Raw genomic sequence first — 26,384 nt, forward strand, 5'->3', positions numbered from 1 at the left:
GCAATGACCAAATATGAGTTGGTACCAGTATTTTATTTTAATGACTCAGCTTGGGAAACATGCATGTAAGGAGGATATTTAAAAGAAAAACACAAATAGCTTTTAGGTTTAGGGGTGAATTAAGAATTATGATAGGCAGAGATATAAATACATCCTATAAAAATATAAATGCACATTTAAAATTTAAAAAATTAAAAATTTAAAAATGCCAAGAAATATTTGTAATTAGCTTGAAATCACCACACAAAACACATTTGGCAGGACTGATTTCTTCTACCGTTTAAAGTCATAATGACTACGACAATGTATGTAGATAATGCTTCAGAGAATTTTAACGTAAAATAAAATTTTGGGCTCTAATATTCTCATTAACTACAATTGATTACTGGCACAAATTTTATGTTATGTGTCGTACAATTTATGATTACTTCTTTGAACGTTTATGTTTTTAATTAAGTTTGAAGGTGCTTTGAAACACGATTTAAAATTATGTTGGCCAGTTAAGTTGAGCAAACAAATAACATGAAAGCAGTGAAGAGGTTGAAAGTTTTACATGTGGTTGTCTACAGTAATATAGAAGATACAAAACAACAAAGTCACCGATTCACTCAGAACTCAGAACTAATTTTTTGCATAAGGTATTAAGTAACATCAATGATGATGATATTGAGAAAGTATTAAAGAAATGCTTTACGTCAACCATATAGATATGAGTGAAAAAATGGTTTTTTTAGAACCTAAAACATAAATCTAATAAAACAAATCATTTGTTAATGCTGAATTATTGTAATTTCATGTTTTGCATAATATTTCTTTCTCACAACTAGTATCACATATATGCCTAATTAGTAGAGATGTACGAACCTGCAAATTTTTAAGTCGAGTCGAGTCGAATTTTACAATAATTAGTTCGAGTCGATTCGAGTCGAGTTTGTAGATCATAAATTCAAGTCGAGTCGAATCGAGTCTGAATTTTTATTTGAATCTTTGACACTTAAGTCGAGCTTGAATATTTGCACTTTATTGCTAAGAGTCCTTAGATGGTTGTCTTGTTATATCATGGCCCACTTAATCAAATATATTTAAAATACAAGTATTAATACAAATAATTTATTTAGGTTAAATTCTTAACTGATATAATACAATTCAATAATTGAGGTATAGAGCATAGAATAAAAGTATTTTCGGAATTTTTAAATTTTATTTAACAAATATCGCCCAACTGTGAAAATTAAAAAATTCGATATATCCTAAAGTATTTGGAATTTCTTATATCCGCCGGCTTTAATGAAAAGAGGAATTTAAAGAGAATATAATAAAAGTATTTTCAGATTTTTAACATTTTTTTTTCTCGCAAATACCGCTCAACTACATATTTACCTTATTTTGAACCGAACGAGTTTGCTGCGGCCTGTAGCATTCACGAGTCAATAAAAAACATTGAATATAATTTAGGCTTGTTGGCGCGAAGGTTAGGGTTTCACACAATCATTAGAACATTTTTGAAAACTTTCACTTATGGGAAGTGTAAGGCCGAGCTACAATTGGCGCAACATTACAATAAACGTTCCCATAACAAATATAATACATTTAAAGATTATTGCTACAACACTAACGCCGTTACGTTGCCGGCCAATCGCAAGCTGGCACTTCCAACCAATACATGCTTTTGTATTTGTATTGAATAGTTACACTTTATAAAATACTTTATACTTCATAATTAATTTTAACTTGCCACTTAACTTGGATAGCAAACAATTATACAAAACGCAATCTCGCCGAACGTAATAGTGTAAACAAACACGGAAAAAAAATTCATGTTCGCCAACCTATACTTCCTAAAATTAGTCGAGCAAAGTTTTTTTAAATGCCATTTTGTGATTGGTGGCGTATCAGTCGCAAACATGCGCACAAATATAGCGCTACCGTTAATTTATTATTGTAACGTTGCGCCGATTGTAGCACGGATTTACTAAAAAAAAAAGTAATATTTCTGCCGATATTATGATTATAAAATTTAATTCGTGTTTTGTTTATTAAAATTGTGTTCTTCTTCTTTGCTGTGGTCACACATGTTAAGTTGGCAGTATGTAAAACTAAAATATAAATAATATGGCCGATTGTCGTCATTGTTTGTAAGTACGTGTTTCGGTCTTACGTACGTAATTTTTAGTGTCGGCCGAAGTCACGTAAGGAGATATTATGAATTTATTGTAATTCAATTTTATTATATTTTTATCTTCGAGTTTTACCCGAATTTCCTTTCGAGTTTCGCCCCGTCGAGTAAAATAAACTCGAATTCCGAGCCGAGCCGAGCTGATGCTACTCGCTCGACTCGACTCGAATTTTCGAGTCTAGGCCCATCACTACTAATTAGTCCAAAAAAACTGTGTAGTTGACTTCCATACAATTAAAATTAAGTTTTAGAAAATAATTGAACATTTTTATATTTTGAAGGTTACTGATGTGATGAATTTATATTCAAAGTGACTTACATTACAAAAAAGTACAGTAAATTGAGTAGCAGATTGTAACTCTCCAAAATAGCATTTAATTCTCTTTTTGTGCACTGAAAAATATGGTATGTACAAAAATACATACATAGAGAATACGAATGAAAGAAAGAGAAAGAAAGAAAGAGGGAGAGAAAAAGAAAATTTGGGGAGAAAGAGAAAGAGCAGGAAAGAACAAGAATGAAAGAGAGGTTACTAATGATAATTATGCATCTAAATTCAGACATTTGTTTACAACTTAACTACAAAAGAACCTCACTTGGACATGCGAACTGTTTCTGCCACATATTTCACAGTTTCCAGGCGAGCTTTGGCTACTTGTACATTTGTATCTCTCAGCCCTGGCTTCTTGTTTAGAGTACGGATGACCACTTGACTGGAAACATCAGCTGCATCCATGGCTTTTATTATCTGCAAAGGACGATATAAATTTGTAACACTATCAACATACAACACAGTGAGGGTGTCTAGCAAAACTCAAAATTTGATTTAATCCATACTTCTCCACATCTTTCGTAATTAATACATACAAACTTCCTTAAACAAAAACACTCAAGTAAAAAATTTCTGATCAACAATAAAATAGCTTCACACTTCGAAATTCTCCGATTTCTAAAATGTTAAGAGTGCTGGAAAAACGCTAAGTACATAAAAAGTCATGTTTCTTAGTGATACCACCACAGATGGATTAGAGTCCGGCATGTGAAATTAAGGGTGATACATATTTCTGTTCAAATACAAGGCACGTACAACTTGCCCAAAAATATAATTCCTGATAGCTTTAAATTTAAAAAATTCACAGTTTCTCCAGTTTCCGACATCAAAGCAATTCACGGCTCATTCCAGCCCCCCCCCCCCCCCGCCCCCCCGATATCCTTGGGTCGGGTTGACCACCCTTCCGGATGCATTGAGTGGGTCACAGGGCTTACCTCAGTCAACTGCTCCACAGCAGCGAGCCTCGTCTTCCAGTTGGCGTCCCCCAGCCCGCTGATCAGTTCCTCTGGGAACATCTCGCCCGCCTTCTCGTCCAGGTCCTCTGGGCTCAGTTCCTTCTCCATGGGCTTCACCACCGCCTTCCCCTTCGCTCCTATACCAGCAGGGTTGGAGAAAAAAAAAAAATCAAACAAACTGGCTTTTTTTTTCGTTGTAGACTTTTATTTATTTGAACAACATGTTACGAGGTTGAGAGAAGTAACTATCAATATGATGATATAATGAACTGAATATTTATACCGTATTTACCCTAACAGGCCTCACACCCCTAATATTTAAATATATATTCCCCAAAGCAACCCTACACCTTCGGTAATCATTGCTAATCTCATAAAAACACACTTTCAAACCTCATACTATATGACCATTGTCCATTTTGAAACTGTTGAAGTTAAGAAACTTTGGAACCTGACAGTACTTGTCGTCATATGCAGTGTTGCCATTCGGCATTGTTAAGTTTTGAGTACCTGTGCACGATGCTTTTTTAAAACCCATTTTACGAAAAATTGTGCACAAATTATTTACGTAAATAAGGTAATATGCAGACACAGTTATGAAAATTATACAGCTTAACTTATATTTTTTAAAATAAATCACCATTGAAGAAACCATTGCAAAACAGAGATAAACTTTATTTCAAATATTTCTTTGACCCCTAAAAAAATTCCTTGCTTTTCCCTAGTTTCCCTGATCTGTGATCATCATGTGCTGGGAATAGAAGTTTTGCAACTTCCCGTACTTAAAATTTTTTTTGGGACATTTTTATTACTTTCATGACCTGTGGACACTCTGATCTTTATGAGTTTTAATTTTTTTCTACCTAATTTAAAGAATTACAAAATTTAATGTTTTAACTGCAGCAAGTGTCAACAGAATAAAGAAAACAAATACATTATTAATGTGTACCTGTGCATTAACTTATCAAGAGATATTAGAATATACAATGTAGGTGGAGTTAAATGGAGAGAATAAGAACATTGTATCAAACAAGAATGGTACATCAAAAAATTTACTATTTGCTAATACAATGAAGAATAAAATAAAATTTACCATACAATGGCTGAAAATGGCCTACCACAACATGAAATAATGGCAAAGTTTGGTTAGCACTCCAAGAAACAGAAATATAAGAAAATGTAATGAGCAAAGTCAAGTATATGTCTAAGGGCTTTATTTTATAAGAACTTGAAAACACTTTGAAAATGAGGTCGTGCTGACGGTAACATATGATATAGATCTAAGGAATTGAGAAATAGATTGGCCATGATCTATGATATAAAATCATGCCAACATCTGCCAAAAGATACTTCAAGAAAATATGTAAAACAGAAAGTTCTCTGAAATGCAAGATCAGTGTCTAAAGCTACAGCCACAGAGGGCACTATGCTCGCGATGTTCACTACGCGAGTAGAATATAAACAGCTGCACTTCAGGTGTGTCTGGCAACACAACGCTATGTTCACTATGTTCAATATGTAGCACAGTCACGAGGTGTTTGGTTATCAGATATTTCACTAAAAAGTCGCTGACTTCACACATGCCCAGATAAAAAAAAATTGTGCTCTATTTCTGCATTTGCTGTTTATGAAGTTTAATTTCTCTCAGTATTGTGCTTTAAATTGTCAAGTCGATGGAAAAGTTAATTAAAAGATTGCGAAAATATCCATGTTAATGGAGTAAACTAATGGAAGAATCTAGAATGCATGATATGCAAGACAATGCCTGGGATTTGATTCCAAGGGAATACTATCAAACTGAGAATAATTAATCCTGAAATAATCCATAAATTAGGTTTCATTCTCACAAGCAACTGTTTCATCAAATTATGAAATTCTTCTAATTCATTTTTATATTAAATTCATGAACCCATTTCTTTTTACGTTTACATACTGTGAGAGACAGCAGAATATTATCATTGTCTGAATCATCACTTGAAAATTCCAGGATATGCGTCTCTCCGACATCGCAAACTCAATTATCCTGGGTAACCACCTGGCGCAGCAACATAACGAACATCACAAACATTGTGAACGTCACGAACATAGTGAAGCTTTCTGTGTGGCCTCGGCTTTATCACTACCTTACCTCAATCCATAGATAAATGTATCGATAATCACAAAGCTCCAGTAAAAAAATTACAAATGTAAAGCAAGGAACACCATTGTTCCACCAACAAACAAAAATTTTATGGATGCATGAAAAACAGGTGTGAACAAACTAAGTCCCACTAAGAACAAGCAATATTCACAAAGGGCATAATGCGTATGTACACGTTAGGAACTTTTAAAGTTCATACATTCAATTGCTAATTTTTTTTAATGCTCTCAAAAATTCTGAATTTTGAGTACTAGTTAGAAGGATAAAACATTTTACAACATTAATATTTTCTAGAGGAATCATTTTTTCTTTACCTTATCATAATATTCAAAGCACTTTTTCAAAAATTTTACTTTTTATTCAAAAGCTTTAATATTATTTTTTTTTTTCATTGCAGTGCTGATATTAGTATCTGATAGCAAGTATAACACTATCCACTATCGCAGTCAAAACACAGCTTCTCTGATTCTAAAATACTTTTCTTTTCAGAATTACCAACTTTTACATTCCGCATGGAGAAAAATTCTTAAAATCTTAATAGTTTTGTAATCTCACTGAAATACTGTTTATAGGATGTCACATACTAAAAATGTCCACAAAGAAGACTGCTACTTACCCGCCGGCTGCGCACTACTTTTCTTTACTGGCTGTTTCTTTGCAACGACAGTGGCAGTGCCGGGCCTCTTGACGGGCTTTGCAGCAGTGCTTCCAGCCTTGGGAGGCGCCTTGCCCTGCGCTTTGACCGGCGCGGAGCTCGGCCGCTCCACAACCTTCGACACCTTCACCAGCATCACCGCCTTCTCACAGCACTCTTTTATCTGTCCACACACACACATCCCCCACAAAGCAACATCAGAAACACATATATAAATTACCACCATCTTTACAAAAAAAAATCTGTCGGTTAAAACTGGTGTATCAAAGCTAAAACGGAATGCTAGCAAAATAAGAATGGGACAATGAACCCAGTGTCTGCCAAAGACGCAATATCAAGTCTCACCTTCTTCCACCAGAACTCACTTAAAAACCTTTCACAAACAAACAACCTGAAAAAACCCCCAAACCTGATTGGAATGCAAACCATCATGCACACGGGGTCGTGTTTACGACAAGGAAAAGTGAAACTTTCTATATAATTTGATCAATTCACAAACAGATAAAACACATTTAACTTTGACTACACAATGTGGATATCTACAAAATAATTTTTAAATTCAACACTTGTCTGAAATGCATTATTTTTTATTATGACCACCTTCAAAGGTTCAATTTCATTTTAACTTTAATATTTCATCAACCTTTTTTAATGTATTAAGTTTCTGGGAATGTATTTATGAATTTGCTGCAAATGTTAAATACACAATTCTTAAATTATGGGTTGGACTGCACTACCAGCCTAGTCAATACTACCGTGTTTTCTCGCATAATCGTCGCACATTTTATACTATAATCAAGTTTGAAAAGTAGGGGTGCGACAATCATGCGGAAAAAAAAAATTTGTTGGATAAAGTATTCATAAAAACCAAACCCATTCATGGAAAGTACGTTTATTTACAAAGTGAAGTATAAAAGAGCACGCCAAACAATTTAATTCAAAAAGTCATGCAACAAAAACCTTACTTCAACTTTAAATAGAAAAACAAATGTGTGATCCAAATGCAAGCCGAACGAACGCGTAAGTACCGTAGTAAACACCACGAGTGTATGGGATATCAAATGTAGTTAACTCTGTACCGGATAGAGTGTGCGCGTTGCATGCAATTGGTGAGATATCGATATTCGACTACAAGTGCGCGCTTTATACGGGAAGCAAAATAACCAAACAGTAATGACTGCAACGAGCGATGGCTACATTTTTGTAAGCGGTACACTGCGGCGACGCAGATAAACAATGAAGGTTATAATGATTAAAAAGTATTTAAAAGAAATTTACACATCAGACTGCTTCGTATTTCCGTTATTTAAATAAGTACGTGGTAATTTCTGAAATAATATTATATTTATACTTTAAAATACATCTTTTGTACGGAAAATATACCTACACAAAGTGTTCGGCATCTAATAGCAGGACCAAAAACATAATGCAACGTTTACATGAGAGGATTTTTTAATCCAAATTTTGACGCCCTAAAATATGGGTGTAATGATTAAGCGAGTGCGACGATTATGCGATAAAAGAGGGTATACTTATATAAATTTCATTTTTACGACAGTACCTTAACTAATTTCAGATTATCGATATCAGTCATGAAGGGCATGATAGACTTCTCTCCAGCTGCTTTCATGGCTGTGCCGAGGGCTTCAGCAGAGTTGTCTCGCACCGTCGGGTCTGGCAACACAATCAAAGTAAGTCAGGAATATCCATGTTACCACTTCCAAGGACACAAATTCAAAACAGTATGAATGTCTGTATGCATGCATAATGGTCAGCCTGAATACTGGTCTCATACTAGCCTTCAATGGCAATGATCTGTTTTAAATCAAGAGGGTAGCAATGCGAGTTGCAGTACCACTTTTACAGAACAAAAACTAACAGTGTATACAAAGCTAGAACAGAACAACAGGTTACTTCCTCTGTAGCCCATACTATTGGTTAATTATGTACAGATATTAAATAAACCAGTAAAAGAAATACAATGCAGATTAACCAGAGAAACCAAGTAAAATTGATACTGAAACAAATATACCTACCTAATAAAAGCCTACTACAAATCAAACGGTGGTCTCGTCAGAAGTGGACCAAATAAATAAAGTGCACTCATTATATCAAACCATGCACTGTCCTTGGCATTATTTTCCCATCTCTGATATAAATGCTCTCAATTCAATGCAAACAACAATGTTTACTCACTCCAAAAGAACAAATAAATGTTACAGAGCAATGGATACGAAACAATATGACCTGCATTTTAATGATATTCTATGAGAGCTCTAAATGTATTACACAGATTTTTGCAGAAATTAAAGAACTTAATTTGAATATAACATATGATTATAGCATATCAAGTGTTCTGGACCAACCAGGTTCGTTGAGTGTCTTCAGTAGAGCTGCTGTATAGGCCTTCAGAATCTTCTTGGTGAGCATTTGAGGTGTGCACCTCGTAAAACAGCGAGCAAGGAATGAAGCTGTCTCTGCTTTCACAGATGGATTTTTGTTCTCCAAAGCTGCCAGCACATCTTCTTGAATTGCTTCAATAGTCGTCTAACATAAAAAAAATAAGCCAAATGAATCATTCTGCCCAACCTTTGGTTCGAAAAAATGACAAAAATTTCAATAAAGTTTCAGAATTGATAAATTATATACATGTACAATGTAAATTTTCACCATTAGGCCTTAGGAATTCGCAACACTATATTTGTATATGATAAAAATAAACTTTTAGAGTTGAGAAAAGACTTTTTTTTTATCTGAATCAAAGTCTAGAAGCACTTATATATCTAAAAACTATTTAATAGGAATATTAACTTATGAAGCCAATTAATTTATGTAGCCAATTTGAAAGTTATTATCTATAACTAAGCATATCTTCAAAAGAATTGAAAATAGGCTGTTGTGCCAATTCTAAAACATTATGGCATGACTTCTGTCAGCAGTGTAGGCATAGAGCACCTCAAATATTAAGTCTTAAAATTGATGTATACACAGATTCAATTAACAAAACTAACAGTTCTGTCTACACTCACCCACGCACACTCGCACCCGCTCACACACGCATGCAGACAAGCCCCCACATGCATTCCCACCCATACACATGATCCCACTTACACACACACAACAAACCTAAGTAAGATGACCAAAATTTGGGCCATTGTTAATAGCACTCTGTCCTCTTTAGAAGAGGGAGAAAGAATTATAGCCATCTCTGGTTGGGAGGAACAGCTGGCTTTAATTCATTTTCATTTGTTTTTATTGCTGTCACAAAAATGTAAAACTTGCATATCTAATGATAAATGAGGGACAAGTAATCTACCGTGTGTATGTATGTGTGTGTGTGTGTGTGTGTGTTACATATATATATATATTGTTTTAACGAAGAAAAAAAAATATAGAATATAGTAAAAGGTTAGCTTGTTCCTTTCCTTTTCTCTCTAATGAATGCATTCTTGTGCAAAAGCCAAATGTTTTCCCTCCTCGTGATGTGATATATTTCTCAAAAATCTGGAGTGAGGCGGCCTGAAAAATTGTAACCTTAACAAAAATGTTTGTGCTGTTTGGTCACATATTTAAATCTTGTTAATATGCTGACAGTTCAAAGTGATTTTTAAAACACTTCACTGTAGGTTTTGACCTACTTTTTCAAGTTTTTCTCAATAAGTTTAATTTTTGTAAAGTAATTTGTATTATGATTGCTGTTTGTAATGTTCATTAACGTGTTGAATGATTCTAGAACACGGGAATGTGTCTGGTGTGATGGTTAGAAAGAGAGGCATTAGAGGCCTGTAAGTGTGAGTGAGAAAGAAACTGTGATTCCCCGCCGACAGAGATAAAAGCTGGGATTCACCACGGGTCGTGGGAAATGTGTGATAACTGCTGTCTCACGGTGTGGGAGAGAGAAGGAAAATGTAAAGTCCCTGGCTCTATGGAGAGAAAACTGTTTTTAATGTGTGTTCTGTTTTCCTATTGGCTTGTGATTTGTAGAGTGAATGAAGCGTGTGTGTGTGTTTGGTCGGTGAGGTCATGTGACTTCTCCTCCCTGCGTGGAGGAAACAGTGGCAGGCCTTCAGTAGTCGTCGGGCGATCGCTGCTAGGCGAGGCCGCGTTTCGGCGGATCGCGGTTTTTCTTTAGGTGCGGCCCTGATTGAGGTCGCACTGATTTCAGTTACTTACAGCTTACAGTAAGATTTTACTGAAGAACTTAATCAACATTGTTTTTGTTTATTAATTCTCCTCGCACGAGCTGCGAGCATTTCTCGACGGGCGAATGTATGTGGAATGAGTGAGCAACCTATTTTGGAAGTGTTTGGATTTGTCTGTGCATTCTATTTGAAAAATAAAACAAAACTAGAATCAGCGCAACATCTTTTTATTTTTGTCTGTAACGAACCGTTACAAGCCAATAACGCAGGTGTTAGTTATGACCTCATACAACAGTGTTAAATCAAGCTTTTACTGCATTCTGCCTTTTAAAAAATCGGACACTTTAAAAATTGTTATTTTCCTGAAGTAAAAAAAAATTAGCCTTCAATTAAACTATGACTTCCTTAAGCTTGACACATCCTTATATTACCATATCAGCACTTTCAAATACTAGAGCCTTAAGATATATATCAGTACCATAACAGGAATTAGTTTATACACAGCAACGCAATACAGGATACTGAACAGTGAGTGCATTTTACATATGTCACTAAAAAATACAAAGACTAATGTTTTCTTCCACTCATGTAATACCAAATTCTTAGATAAGTACTTTGAAGTAGAGCACACACACTATGTGCAAGTATAACTACTACTACTATAAGATGGACAAAGATTCCACAAGACAGGAGATGTAGAGAAACTTTAAGCATTAGTCAAAAAAATATCAGAAAGTCTTTCAGTACTCCCCTGTTCTCATATTGCAAATATACTTATAGTAAGAAATTCGGACACAAAATTATCGTAGAATTCTTAAAAATAATGCAGAGCATGATAAACATACAAAAAGTACCTTTTGAAATACATTTCTAGATGTAAATCACACATGTAGTTTCAACACCCATCACTATAATTTGCTGCTGAAGCAGCTACATAGACTATAGAATCATTTTATTAGCAGACCGAATTTTAAACTGTATAATGAAACAAATCCAATAAATGCAAAAAAGACTTGAAAAAATCCTAAACCCCCACTTTGGACAAGATTTTAGGAAAGGAATTTTATTAAAATACTGCCCATTTTGCTAAAATTCAATAATCAATTAATACTATAAAGTTTGTCGTTGGTTTTGTGAACTTTGGTTTGTACCAACTGCCACAGATAGCAGCACAGTGGTTACACATTTCCTTTCCATCTGACTTCCATTCCATTCACAAAATTACTCCCACCAAATGCCGTATTCAGACAACTAAGATGTTACACACAAAAAAATGGCTCTGTACTTACACACTGGTAGATAGCATCAATGGCTTCCCTGAGGGATAAAACAACATTCTGTTTCTTCTCTCTAAACTTCTCCAAGATGGCTGGAATGCAGGCACCAGCGTATGGTTGGAACCGTTTTTTTAAGCCGTTGGCTAGACCTGCCAGGCACTTCCCAGCCACAGCTATCACCATCACATTCGTATCTTTGGTTATTATCTGCAAAATCAAACACTGCATCATGCAATGTACTTCACCCACAAAGATTCATTTATGTCATAAAGAAAGTAGTATGGACAAAGAAAAACTATCACCATATGCTATTAATGTTTAAGTATCCTATACTTAGGCATCAGAGCCTTTTGTCAGAAAGACACACACACACACACAAAGAAATTATTTTTATGTAATTAATAAACAGTTTTGCTTATCTGTCCCATCAGCAGAAAAAAAATTAACACAATAAATTTATATTGGCTTCTAGTATTTGTTGAAACTCATGCTTCACTATTAAATCGGATTACCTAAAGTTCTGACAGAAAGTACTCATTTTATAACATTATCAAAAAATGTTATGAGAAAAGTGATAAAAAATATTTAAAAAACACACATAAAAAATAAACAGGTGGCTGGAGACTGTGGAATGTTATTTTCCATCAGTTTTAAGCAATAAAACTTCACCAATGTAAAATCATTAATCACAATTTAAAAATGGAATTTTTTGCCAAAGGCAGAAAATTTACTTCCTAGCTCTGAACATATTTGCACTCAATGTAAAAAAGTGATTGAATGGTTTCATAAAGACAATGAAAAGTACCAACACTAAAAAAAGTTCAAAAATATTGATGACATGAAGTATCTGTACCTTTTATAAATCAAATTAAAAATGACAACATGGTATATCTACAACTATCTGGTGAACTAATTTAAAACTTTTTCAGAACCTTTTAGTAAGATTTTTTTACAATTTTTTTATATTACAGGGTGATATGTATATGTACAGAATGTTCCATAACTCAACATCAAGCCGAGAACAGTTGATAGGCCAGTAAATTACGGTTTTGAATCAAACAACCAAAATTCAAAATTATGTTAGTATTGAGTAAGTTTTTAAATACACACCCCGCACAATTTTTTTAGATACTGTAACGTACGCTGGGCTGCAGGTAAACACTCAAAAATGAATAATTAAATTAAGGCCTTGGAAGCGTCCGCCCAGAAAAAAAACCACAACAACAATAATCACAGAGGTGCCCAGATGTCGTACAAAAGAATTTTATTTATAACCTCATATCAACTCTAGGAGGCTATGTGGATCGAGGATGAATAATAATGGAATAACAAGACTGTTGGTTTGATTTATATAACTGCCCTTTTACTAAAATAATTTATTAGTTTTTTTTGTATCTTATAATTACACATGTATTAAAATATATTAATCACAAAAATGAGGGAGCCCCGGGGCAACAAAATACATATAAAAGTAAAACAATAATACATCTTGAACTTAACACTGGTTTTAGGTGAGCTCGCAGGCTCAAAAGAAAGAAACAATTACATTGTGTTTTTAATTTTATTTTCAAATGAAATTTAATTATATCCTGTGTCCTGGCACCGGAGGTTTCGGTAGATTAAAATCCAGAAGGAATCATTTTGTGTAGAGAGTTGTATCTCGACCGGAGAGGGGAGAAAACTTCTGACTGCATGAGCCCAATCACGGACTGCTAATTTGGCTGTGAAGTTCCCTTCTAATTCGGGGTCTTGAAGCTAATCTTGCAGCTAAACTTGCAGCTAGTCTTTGGAGATAAACTTGGAGCTAAACTTGGAGCTAATTTTGGAGTTAAACTTTGAAGCTGAACTTGGAGCTAATTTTGGAGATAAACTTCGAAGCTGAACTTGGAGCTAATTTTGGAGTTAAACTATGAAGCTGAACTTGGAGCTAATTTTGAACCCCGCCTGCAACCAAAGTCCCAAATTACTTAGAATGGTTAACAGGCGGCTAAGCCTGGGCAAGACTATGCCCAGGGAAAGGCAAAAAAAAAGGGGGGGGAGGGATGACGACCACTTACCCAAAACAGCGGGGTGAAGTCATGTAGGCTGGCTCCGGGGGCAGAGGAGGCAGCTCCCGGCACGGAAGTTCGCGGTAGCCATGATGAGAGATAATGAAATAAATTCAGATTAGCAAAAACTATTGCGGGCAGCAAAATTTAAAAATAAGAAAATTGAGACCTCTATGCCTTGACGTAGTGTCGAGTCTTGGTCGAACAACAGAGATTGACTCTCGCGGATCGCGACGCGTTGTCTGCACAGACCAGATGCTGCCCGCCGAATCCTCGAAAAATGGCGCCGGGGCGCCTAATTAAAGAAGGTAACTGCCCCCATCCAAAGAAAGGGGAGGGGGGGGGGGGGGGGTGATTGCCCGAAGGTGTCTGGAAATGCCCGAAGGGGCGAAGCAGACTGCGAAACACTCACCGCGCTCTCACGCGAGTCGCCGGCGAACTAAGATCGCAATCGCACTGCAACTTCTGCCAAGGTCGATTATGACAAGCTGTATCTTATGGGAGGGATGAGTAGTGCGCTCTGAGGGCCAAGATGAGAACCTGCCTGGAGGGTCACAGAAATATCCGCTGGAGTGCAGTGGGCGCGCTCGCGACCAGCGCTCAGAGCAAGGTTAGGGATTTTTCCCGCCGCTAGGCTTCGCTGAGGGCTCTGTTTGACAAAGGATAATGTCCTTGAAGAGACAATGTCCCCGCCTGGGTTCACTGGGGGTTGATGCTTCGAGTTGAAGTTCCCGTGAAGCCACAGGTGGGTGATGAGGGGAGGGGAGTTTAAACTTGCTAAATCGCCTGGGAAAGGCGTCATGTGGACCATCCCGAGGCGTCGCCCAAGGCTGTAACCTAGTCCAGTACGTGCTGGCAAAACCCTTACCTATGCTTGCCTCCGAGAAATTAAAGTTGCTAGCAGAGGGCTTGGAGTAGCGTTCGCTAGCACGAAAAGTCATTCTGTTACAGGGAGAAAACGTGATGCGAACCGCGGCCGAGATGCAGCAATAGCCAATCGTCAGCAAACAGTATCTAATTGAAGCCTGCGAACAAGCGCAGGTGCACTGGGTTGCACAAGATTACGTCGGAGTGTACAGTAATGCAAACAAAATTAAATTAAATTAAAAATACAAATTTATTATTTGGTTTCCTTCTTTAAAAAGTACAAATTAAATTTAAAATCGTACATTTGTGCCTGAAAGTGGCACGGAAACGGCACAATACTGTGACTAAAAATTCTTGCTACGCAATCATAACTAACCCCACTTAATAACAATTTGTAATAAAATCAAATATGCTACACTTTTTGGGGAAAATAATTTGCTTGCACTACTTATGCAGCAATAATTTTTAATCCGAGTAATACGTTGTTCAAGGAAGACCCTTAACATAAAATTTTTATTTTATGCTAAAAATTATAGGTGCGACCCATACGTACACAGATGCAATCCTTCTGCAGGTGAATATGTTACATACTATAATACTATTTCAATATAGTAAGCTAAACTACATACAGTAAGTCTTCGGTTTACGTCGGGGTTACGTTCCTGAAAACCGCGACGTAATTAGAAACGATGCAAAATGAGCCATGTTTCATGCCACCGGCCGGCCACGGCCCAAGGTCGGCCGGAAGGGGTAGGAGAAAATGCTGTGTCGTTGCGGGAAGTAGATAACACTTCTACGTGCAAGATACGTGGGTGGCCGAGCGGGCGGGCTGGTAGTATTGCATCACCGCGCGGAGAGCAGCGGAGAGCAGGAAGCGTCCCTCATGATGTATGATAAGGCGGTGAACGTGTAGCTTACGATACATAGCATAAATTAACTACCGAAGGAAACAAAGAATTATAAACGAATTATATACGGTGTTTTGGTTAAAATAAAGATTTACTGTCATTGTAAACGACGTTATTGTGAATCGGCGACAACTTAAATTGAAACATGAGTACTCAAACATTAGCGACGTAAATCGGTACAACGTAAATAGAGGACTTACTGTATATGTATATGGTAGTTTAATACACAATACATACATACTAATAAAGATTTTGAGAGTATTTTAATAAGGAAAGGACTGTTTAACTGGCCAAATTATTATTCTGTCTGAATCCCAGTTCCAAAGTAGCTGGTTAAGAGGGAGTCTAGTGTAGGTAGGTCTGTCAGTCTGTAAGAACATATTCTGTGCATACTTTTTTTTTTAATTAGTGAACATATTCAAAGAGCTGTTTCTTTTAACGAAAATGTTTAACCATCAATTTCATATAAATATAAAATCCAAACCTTTTTTAATGCTCTGACCAAATCCCCATAGTCACCACTTTCTAATTTTGGTGCTAGGGTAAGTTGTTCCAACGCATCTACTGCTTCTTTGCGTTCTTGCCATTTCTTAGCCTCCAACTTCTCATAGAAATCCTTAGGAAGCTTAGAAATAATATCCACTGGATCCATCAAATCGTAAGTATCAATCTCCTGCGAGCCATCTGCTTCATCATCACACTCTGTAAAAATAAAAAATGGACCTGAAGTGTTGAAATTAAATACTGAACAGATATAAAATTAGAACACATTCAGGAAGAGGGAGTATAGAATGTGCCAGACGTCATGCGGGCTAACAGCGTGGGAGTGAGGAGCATAAGGTAAGTGGGATACAAGGGGAAGTAGGGGAAAGAATACATATCAGTTCGGCATGGTCAAGAAGGTTGCAATATCTCCTCAGGCACTGGATTTTTCTTTGTTAGTTATACCTGGCCAAAAAATATGTTGGCCATGTAGACACGCAGAGACAGCAGAACAAACATTATGTTTTTAAACAGTTGATGTGTAAGCAGGCAATGCAGTCGGTTCCGTAGGCTTTGCCTACTATTGGCTTTGATGGTCCATTCCGAATCAACACTTTTCCATCAAACTCAGGAGCTTTACTCCCATGTTTGAAACTCACTATATATTGGGGACTCAATATTTAAATGCACGACTACCATGAGATGCTTATGCAAAAAATTTAAAGCCCTCATATCAACATGAAACAAGTTTAATAGTCAAGAAATGATAAAGAGTAGTGTAAGCAATACCTGGAAACATAATAATAGGCAAACATTTTCACCATTGGACAGTTAACAGTAACAAGACAAACTAAACAAAAAATATGAAAAATATCCAACTTGCTTTCGTTACTCTTCTGTCCATATCGTGAAGCCATTCAAATGGCAGCAATCAAAATTTGAACTATAAACAAAAATATTCCTAAAATAATAGCTTTAACAAAGATTGACTCTCTACAAACTTAACCTAACACCGCTCAGCTCAAAAAATACCAAATTTCTCAGTTCAGCTTCAACTCAACTAGATGCAGAAAAGTGACCTAAACCCACAACTAATTTCTTCACTTCACATGAAAGTTACATCAAGAGACAATCACTGTCTACACCTCTCTCGCGGTAACTGACGAGTTAACTAATGCATCACATACCCTCGCCGTCCTCCGCAGCTGCGGCTGCCACTTCCACTTGCCTCTTCTGCTGCGACCTGAGGTACCTGGTCGGCATGGCCTTCTCCTTCGACACCTTCTCAAACTCCGCCTCCAACTCGGACAACTACGCACAAACATTCACACATTCAGTTGCAAACTAAAACTAAGCTTGCACATAGTACCGCAATAGGTCTCAATCTAGCCATCTATGGTTCTGCACATTACGTAATCCGGAACCAATGGAGCCGCTGGCACTCAGAATTTTTTCGGGTGAATTTCTGCCGTTCACCCTGGCTGCCAGGTCACATTACTGCGCCACATTTTTAGTTCACCCTCTTGAGAAATCAAAAATTGAGTTTTTTAAGGACCCCTTTACTTTAACACCTTCATCACTAACAAAAGATAGAAATCTATTTATAATATCACGAATATACCTCAAACAAATAACAATGCTAAATAGTTAACACACAAAAAAATTTTTTGTTGGTTCAATTCTTACAGTTAAGCCCCTATTGTCAATGTGGGGAAACTTCTTACTGCACACACTCTATATACACTTGTGTGAATGGCCCCACTTGGGTAGCCAAATAGGTTATGTAGAGATACGTTTGTAGGCCTTCAAATAGATCTGTGCAGTATGTAGGCCCCACCTCTATGGAGACTAAAATACATAACACGTTGGGCTGTGTTAGACTGTATAAAAATCGATATTATTTATGTGGCTCTCCAATGGTATGTGATTATATTCTGTAGGCCACAGTTAGGTATTAATTTAATAAAGGTACAAATATACATAGACATACACTAGGGCAAATGAAATCAGAAATAACAGAACACAACACTCATAAATAAAATATATAATTATTTATTGAAACGAAAAATGGTTTAAAATTTACTCTTAGCAATAATATTATTTAATTACTTACTATATTCGAATTCCTAACTGGTACTTGACATCACAGATCACACATGAATTCCAATCATTAGGAGTTAGGATGCGCACATTTAATTCATGAAAAAAGTCTTTATTTGGGGTTCGTCGAAATTACACGGTTTTGTAATATGTTTTTAGGGATCTTAAGTAATTTGCTCGGCTAGTAAGGTTCTAAATATAGTCGGTAGAGCTCAGAGTCTCTCAATCTGTAGGACCTCTGAGTTGATGTAATAGTGTGTAAAAAAAATAATTAAATTTGTATCAAAATATTATTTATATCGTAGATAATGTCAAATTACTTCAAAATATCAATGTTTACAATGGTTTTAGATGACGATGTGATGAAAAACGGGAGTTACGTGACGATGTGCATATGTGGAGGAAACAAATTTTTGCACTTTTTAATTACTCACGTTTTACACTCCTAGGTCATTTATCTTTTTAGATAAATCCTAAATTATGTTCTAGACTCCCTAGATTACATAATTAATCATCCTCGGTTCGGGATGCCTACCACTAATTAGCTAAATTGCTAGGATTTATTACCGTCGACGTCACAAGCTTCAGCTTCCTTAGCTGGCCATTATAGAACTATTTTTAGCTTCTTAAATAAAGCCAGTTAACTTAACTTCAAATGGTGGCCCTTGATTGGCCGAAAACCAAAATCAGTTACTTTAAATACTTAATAAAACGTGAAATCCGCACGCAGCAATAGCGCGGATTACAAAATTTCACGTAAAATTTAAATCAAAAAATATTAAAATAATAATTTATATTACAAAATAACGACGTTAACTTTACCGTTTACCGTCTTAAAGTTCAATTAGTCCTTAGAGGGGTCCCAACAATACATAATTTCAAATAGTCCAGAAAAATACATAGTCACAGTCTCATAGATACACATAAAATAAATTTACCGTTTCTGAAAACAAATCACATATTAGACATAGAGCAAACAATAAATAAATCGTAAATAATAATAATAATTAATCTGTCAAAACAAATAACATGTTGCAGTATATCAAGAATTATCTCTTGAAAACATTATGAATTTTACACCTCAACTATTTACTATGATCACTAATTACATTTACTTTAAAAGTTCCAAGTAAGACAAGAAAACATACCATTTTAGTTTAAAGGTGAAATATAAACTATAAAAATTAATTTTAAAATGTTTTTGTAAATAAAATCTAATTAGGTGGCCTGAAATTTGTATATTGTACTAGGCATGCATAAAGCATTGTTTGCACCACCAAGTTTGAAACAAAACATTAAAATATCAGCATTTATCAATTAGGTATTTACGAGTACAAGCTATCAGTCTTTATTAAGGGGTTTTTAAGGATTCTTAGTGAAATTTAAGGACTTTAAAAAGCCCTTAATCAATTTAAGACAAAGTAAGGACATTTTAAGGATATTAAGGAGGTGTAAAAACCCTAAACACTACTGTTGGTTTTCATTTCAGTACAGTGTTTCCTGTTTTCCAGTTAGTTACATTTCACATTTCAACATTAACACTATACCAATGTCGATGATCCACCAAAATCGCTTGATCCAGCAAGACCATGGTACCAATTTTGCCAGATTAAAGACCTTTCACTGTACCGCATTTCATTCTACATGTTTGCAACCACGTGCACGCATGTACCTGGAGTGGCTTCAGAGAACTAAGTTGTGGTCTCAGGGCAGACCCCACCCATCTGAATATTTCCACAACCATCGCTTTGCTTTCATCTCTAACAGTCTTGTCCCTATCTTCCAGAAGAGTTGATATTTTTTTCACCAAAGGCTTGATGGTTATCACTTTGGCTCCAAACTCCCTGCAAACAAGATTAATCAATAAACTTGCATGAAGAGTTATTTCCAGAGGCATATAAATATATAGTTACATGAAATGATTTAATATGGTAAAACCCTGTTAACACATTTCCAGAAAAGGTTTTCTTGACTAATTATTTTTTTGTCTTATCTACAGCAAGATAGGCCTAGTTAGCAACAAATACTATATAATTCCATCACAGATATTATAAAATGTTTTGCCACTGCCTATTTTATCAAATCATACCAATAACTGCCAGGAGTACTTTTGGGAAACCACGGAAAATTAAAATTTGGACAGATGGAACACGATTTAACCCCAGATCCAAGATTTCACTCTTGCACTAACTCGCACAATTTTATAACAGTATAACTGATGATGACCATTAAAACCTCGGATAAGCCAAATCTCAGATAACACGGACTGAAAAAAATTGTCTTGGGTTTTCAGTTGACCCAGTGGATTAAGTTTTTTTAGTACTGTTTTTCCAAGTTTTCTTTAATGTAGATTCTTTCAAGTCACAATTGATTTGCCCCAACAGTAAATGGCATCTTTGAGGTTGATTTTCTTTAGGCTTTAAACAATAGGAAGATCATTTTCTAGTTCCTCAAGCAAATTTTTCAAGTCATTGCTGGTAATGGTGCTTTAGGTTGACACATAATACAGATCCTCAGTTAATTGAATCTTGGTTAATTAAAACTCTAATGTACTTATTAATATGGCAATGTTTTCAAGTTCCTTGAGAAACTTCTAAGAGTAATTTACTGTTCTAATAACTCCAAAATATATTTTTCATTCAAATTCAATAGGTTCATTACACTACAATCCAAATTAGGGCCTTTAATTAAAAATTATTTAAGCCATAGGATCATTCAAATTATGTTGGCAATGTTGCCAACACATGCTACTACATTCTATAGCCCATCCCACTCTTAGATTGCAGTACACGGCTTATGGTGCGCGCTGTTGCCAAATCTCTAATACATTACGAATTTCAGGAGATGCGTGTCTTTGTAATTCGGATCGAAAAAGAAGCATTTTTAGAAATCATATCGTAATTTATAATATTTTATACTATTACACATATAAATTTGTAATAATGCCACTTTTATGTAAATTTCAAATAAAAACTACCTATTGTAGACGAAAATTTCTTATAGTTTTCTTTTATGTTCTAAAAATCCTATATATATATATATATATATATATATATATATATATATATATATATATATATATATATATATATATATATATATATATACATATATATATTTTTTTTTCATGGGCCCGATAAATGCCGTATTTTTGGACAAGTCATGTCCAAAATGATAAATAAAATACGGTAATGGAAATTCTCAGTCGAGTAAGTTATGGGAAAAATCCGAACAATTGGTTCGAAATGGGGAAGATTTTTTGAAAAACAGAAAAATCGCAACAACTCCCATAATATGAATAATATTGAATCCGTTTTAACGTATGAAAACTCGGAGTGTACCTAATGCCGAAAAATGTTTTCTAAATAAATTTTTGATACAACCAGCCATAACTGCATGGGTTCGAAAAAAAATTTTCACCGGACAAAAAAAAACATAACTGCCTTAGTAGACACCTTATCAAATCTGTTTAAATTGTTTGTAAATATCATAATTATTTTCCAAAACTTTGTCTAAAACAATGTTTGATAAGATGCTTGGTGTTGAGAAGGATAGAAAAATAATTCAAAATTTTGTACCATGATCGCTATTAAATTCCTTCGTAATTATTTCATACATTTTACATATTATGTTCAAGAATCGATTAAAATATTTTTGTTGACTAAGGAAGCCATGTATTTGAAATTGCTTGTAGGACAGAACCCCACTTATCTAAACACACGACCCTGTTTCCTCTTACGACGGCAGCGCGCGCTCTTGTACTGATAAGACACATCTTTAACAGCTATTTACACAGAAACTGTAGAAGCAATTGAGATGGAGCTGCTTTTAAAAACTAATTCAATTCATTGTGAACATTTTTTACGCTTTCGTCCCCCATCTATCTTTGATAGAAAAAAAAATTTCCGCTGGTCAACATTTTGATGTGTCAGTTTGTGAGAAAAAGCATTTCAATATATTAAAAAAATTATTTCAGTGAAACCTGTACAGTTTTTGTCTTAACATTTGTTCGGTGGCGACCAAAGGCATTAATTTATTAATAAAAAAATCTGAATGAAATACACATGTAAGTTGTTTTTTTTATGTGAAACATATCGGAATACTTCAAAACAGTTCGCAGCAAATAAGTTATGTTTTTTAATTTTTTCGGACACTTAAAATATTGTTAAGTATTCAAAATAAGCATTGCCTGATGCGTATTTCGATGCTATACAATATGAAAATAAGCTTGGTCCAAAAATTAAAATTTTAAATTTTGTGTGATATTTGGCAACAACGCACAAAGAAACAAGGACAGTGCTAACAGCAATCGGCGTGTGTTAGAGAGAGAATGCGCCCATTTACTTCCACACTGCAATCTAAGAGTGGGATGCTCTATACCTGCAAAAATTCCTAACTGAAATTACATGTTTCCATGATGAGAAAAAGGTGCTAACTAAAAAAAATTAATATTCAATTATCATTTTTTCTGATTCCATATAAAAAACACTTCCACAAAAAAATTAAACAAAGTCTTCTTTCCTAACTCGCCGATAATTTTGCTACAGTGCATCAAACTCTTCAGGTACCAATGTTACTTTATCTTACACTCATGAGAATTTACATACAGGAGCAGACTGTGACTGCAAGTAATGAATGAATGTATGAATGTAACAAAATAAATAAATTAGTGAATGAACAGGCTAAACTTCTCATCAACATTGAAATCACTAAATATGATGAGATAAAATGACAATGGAGCACAGGTGGAATAAAAGGTTAGAGGAATCGGGAGTGTCCCAAGAAATCTCACCCACTGATGGCAACGTCAGTCACATTTCCCGCTTGCAAAAAATACAGGTTCAACCTTGCCGGGAATTAAACCTGGATCACGTTGGAGGGAGGAAAGTGATCTGACCCCACAAACCACCATGACCGCATCAACTGCAGGGATACGTACCTTAGGGCTAATGTCATAGTGGAGATGCACGCTGAAACAATCTTGGGGTTCTTGTGGTCCATTCCTTTCATCAACTCCTCCTGCACTGCTTCCTGCTTCTCAATCTCCACGTACATGAGTGCCACCTGGATGGCCAGCTCCTTAGTCTTGGCTTTGGGGGCGGCTATGCATTTTGCCACTATGCCGGACATCACCTCTCCCACGGTCCTGCCATACAAGCAGGTTGTAAACACACTCCATGACAACCACAAACACACATCCACAACATAACTACAAACAGATGGCCACAACATAACACAAAAACACATGCCCACAACACAAAAACACATGTCCAAAACATAACACAAAAATACATACGCCCACAACATAACCACACACTCAACCACAAATCTTAAATTAAATAGTTCCTACTGGTGTATCACCACTTAAACTTACTTTCCAGCAAGTGCATAGTTTTCAACATATGCCAGAACTGCTTCCAAGGCCCTCTCCTGTGCAACTGCATTGCTGTCTATTACAAACTTCTTCACCAGACCAAGGTATTTGGAAAATTCTGGAGACTTCTCGTCATCTAACTGACGGAACAATTTTGTGGCCTCTTCATAGCCATTTAACCTGGCCTTCCAAAGCTAGAAAAGAAAAAATATTTTTTTCAATATGTTGCAAGAATAAATTTGACTTTAAAAATATAAACTAAGTCTCCCACATTCAAAATCAGTTTTCCTAAGATATGTATTAGAACTTTTAAATATTTAAGTATTTTTAAACACAATTAAATATTTTATTAATTTATTTAAGTTTGTTACATGCCCACGAACAGTTAGGTAACTTTATAGGTGGGCACGACAAACATATGGAAGACAATGTAGCCACTGCAAGTATGCAAGTACTACTCTACAAGCAGACACAAAAACCTAATGAAACTACAACAGACAATAGACAAAAGAAAAATACAGACGTATATAAGACATTAAAATAGGGGCAGACCATATAAAAAATAATAATAAATGAATAAACCTAGAATTGATATAATTGGCTGACTGTCACGAAAGACAAGGCAGAAGCTGACGTCCAGAGCCGAGTCAAAGCAGAAAAGTTGGCCTGGGCTGCCAATGTGAGGTTTTATAAGTGCTGATCAGACCTTTTCATCCATACAGTACAGAAGCATGGACACGCACTGTGAGGCAAGCCGACCACCTGAAGGTTTTCGAAAATAAGATGTTGCAGTGTGTTTAAGAGGAAGTTATGGTGAACAACCCAGAGGCGGTCATTCGCTGACATTCACACACTGTTCAACTCTACCAGACATCTTGACAGAGCTATGAGCCCAACGTCTCCGGTGGCTGGGCCACGCCTACTGTATGGACCCCAAGAAGATGTGGGGGGCACGACTCTGGCCAGGGAGACTGTCTGGCCAGCCATGATAAATATGGTTGGACTGGTAAGAGGAAGACCTGCATGCTCTCAGGCTGGAGCCTGGAACATGGTGGGCTGACTCATGGAACTGATTTCAGTGATGCCGCATGGTGCACAAGGCAAAAAAATAAATCTCCCCCAAACTGAGTCAAGAAAGTCAACTACCAGTATTTCTATACAATGTTAAGATCAAATGGCTCAAAGCAAAATAGTGGCACTAAATTTGTCTGAATGGCATTCAAATATTTAAAACTTTTAACTGCTGAAGGAACATGTTAGCCCATTCCTAATTCCTTTTCATCTTAGAAATTAGGCAAGATGTTTAGTCATATAGCATTAAAAGAAATATATTAAACCCACACCTGTAGGAGAAAAAAAAATACTCACAGTGTCAGTGCTGTTCAGTTCATATAGCATATCCATTTTCTGTAATTACTAGGTAAATAAAAAGTTCACAAATGCAAGCTCTGATTGAATTCCTGCATCATTATGAAGCAACATGAGGCAAGCCTAGTAATTATGAACAATGCCAAACAGCTACGTACGAGGTTGAATGTCACAGTTCACACACAGCCTTTTACACGCACAAGAAAGTGATGGCTGATGATCCATTCAAACAGCACGCCCATCAGTTTAGATGAAGTAAGCTTCCTGACCTGGAATGGTAATCAAAGGCAGCCATGCACGACGAGTGAACCTCGCCCAGAAACGCGCATCTCTCGTCGTACACAAGGGCACAACTTGCAAGGAATCCACCCACACAAACTGCTAAGCTAAGAACTCAACGTTAATTTAGAGTTCTCAAAAAACAACATATGTCTACCTTGAGTAAGACTCAAATTAACTAAGACTCTTTTATTACTCACCATACAACTTGTATAACAACTTAACAGAAAATTCATATAGCATTTCAACAATTTTCACGAAAATAAAAAAATTGCATGGAATTTTGAATTTTTTCTTAATAATTTTATATATAGATTTACAGACATTTAAGAGGACATGAAAGTTGAAATAACGAGATGAGAAATGACCACATTGCCACCACATGGTATTTAGTTTCTTGGATTAGTTCGTGAAATGAAGCATGACGACGGAAGTCAGAGTAATCGGTAATTGCTGCACGAGCGTGTGTATAAACAAGAGCAAATGATACTTGGATAAAATAAAATTAAGTAACATTAAAAGAATCAACACCTGACAATGTCAATGTTTACTTTTAGCTTAAAATAAATTTTTCACAAACACAAACTTTGGAAATAAACTAACAAACCATGTGAACTAAAAAAAAAAAAAAAGGAAACATAAAAAAAAAAGCACCATATTTACCATTTTTTGGGTTAATTACTTCACATTGCTTGTACTGGCTTATAAGAACAGTCCTAAAACCAGGTTGTTATAAATATAATATAAAGAAAAATAAAATGTTAAAAAAATTTATTTAACAGTAATTTTTATCTTAGACAAAATTATAATATAAAATTGTTATCAACTAACATTCAGTATACATCTAGAAATTTGGAATTGCAGCTATCCGAGCCGAGCAGATTATGATAACCAACCAGGCACAAATACGTAACTAATACTCCAAAGGGTAAACGAGTTATGATTCTTGATAATAATCACATCCCGTAGAAGAACAAAATGAATTATTCGTAAGAATGAATCATTACATGGAACTGATTCAAATTAATTGATTGGGTAAAAATAATTGTTCTGCCCATCACTATACTGCAGAGAGTTTTGGTTATGAAACTATTGGTGCCAATTTTAATAGACATTTACCCAGAACCAGATATTACTTCTTTAAATGTGACTATATGCAATTATAGAATGTTAATACATTATCTAAGCTTGGGAAACAGCAGATAAAAAGCCAGAATAACTAATGAATTAAAGAAATTGGACATCATTTAATACTTCTTCCTCATTAAATAGATGAGAAA

At 35.6% G+C, this 26,384-nt stretch overlaps 1 protein-coding gene across 1 annotated transcript in view; it reads right to left on the reverse strand.

The window, feature by feature from the left end:
* The window catches only part of LOC134533993 (protein mini spindles), a 74,995-nt gene that overhangs the window by 43,996 nt on the left and 4,615 nt on the right, over nt 1-26,384 (reverse strand). The window contains exons 3-13 of the mRNA XM_063371874.1: nt 23,458-23,651; nt 23,023-23,229; nt 19,756-19,927; nt 17,171-17,294; nt 15,985-16,202; nt 11,690-11,884; nt 8,625-8,805; nt 7,820-7,932; nt 6,220-6,421; nt 3,443-3,600; nt 2,773-2,924 (exon numbers count right to left, since the gene is read on the reverse strand). Of these exons, the coding sequence (XP_063227944.1) occupies nt 2,773-2,924; nt 3,443-3,600; nt 6,220-6,421; nt 7,820-7,932; nt 8,625-8,805; nt 11,690-11,884; nt 15,985-16,202; nt 17,171-17,294; nt 19,756-19,927; nt 23,023-23,229; nt 23,458-23,651 (1,916 nt within the window). The remainder of the gene's footprint in view (nt 1-2,772; nt 2,925-3,442; nt 3,601-6,219; nt 6,422-7,819; nt 7,933-8,624; nt 8,806-11,689; nt 11,885-15,984; nt 16,203-17,170; nt 17,295-19,755; nt 19,928-23,022; nt 23,230-23,457; nt 23,652-26,384) is intronic.

Source organism: Bacillus rossius, chromosome 7 (assembly GCF_032445375.1).
Source record: "Bacillus rossius redtenbacheri isolate Brsri chromosome 7, Brsri_v3, whole genome shotgun sequence".
Lineage (NCBI taxonomy): Eukaryota > Metazoa > Arthropoda > Insecta > Phasmatodea > Bacillidae > Bacillus > Bacillus rossius.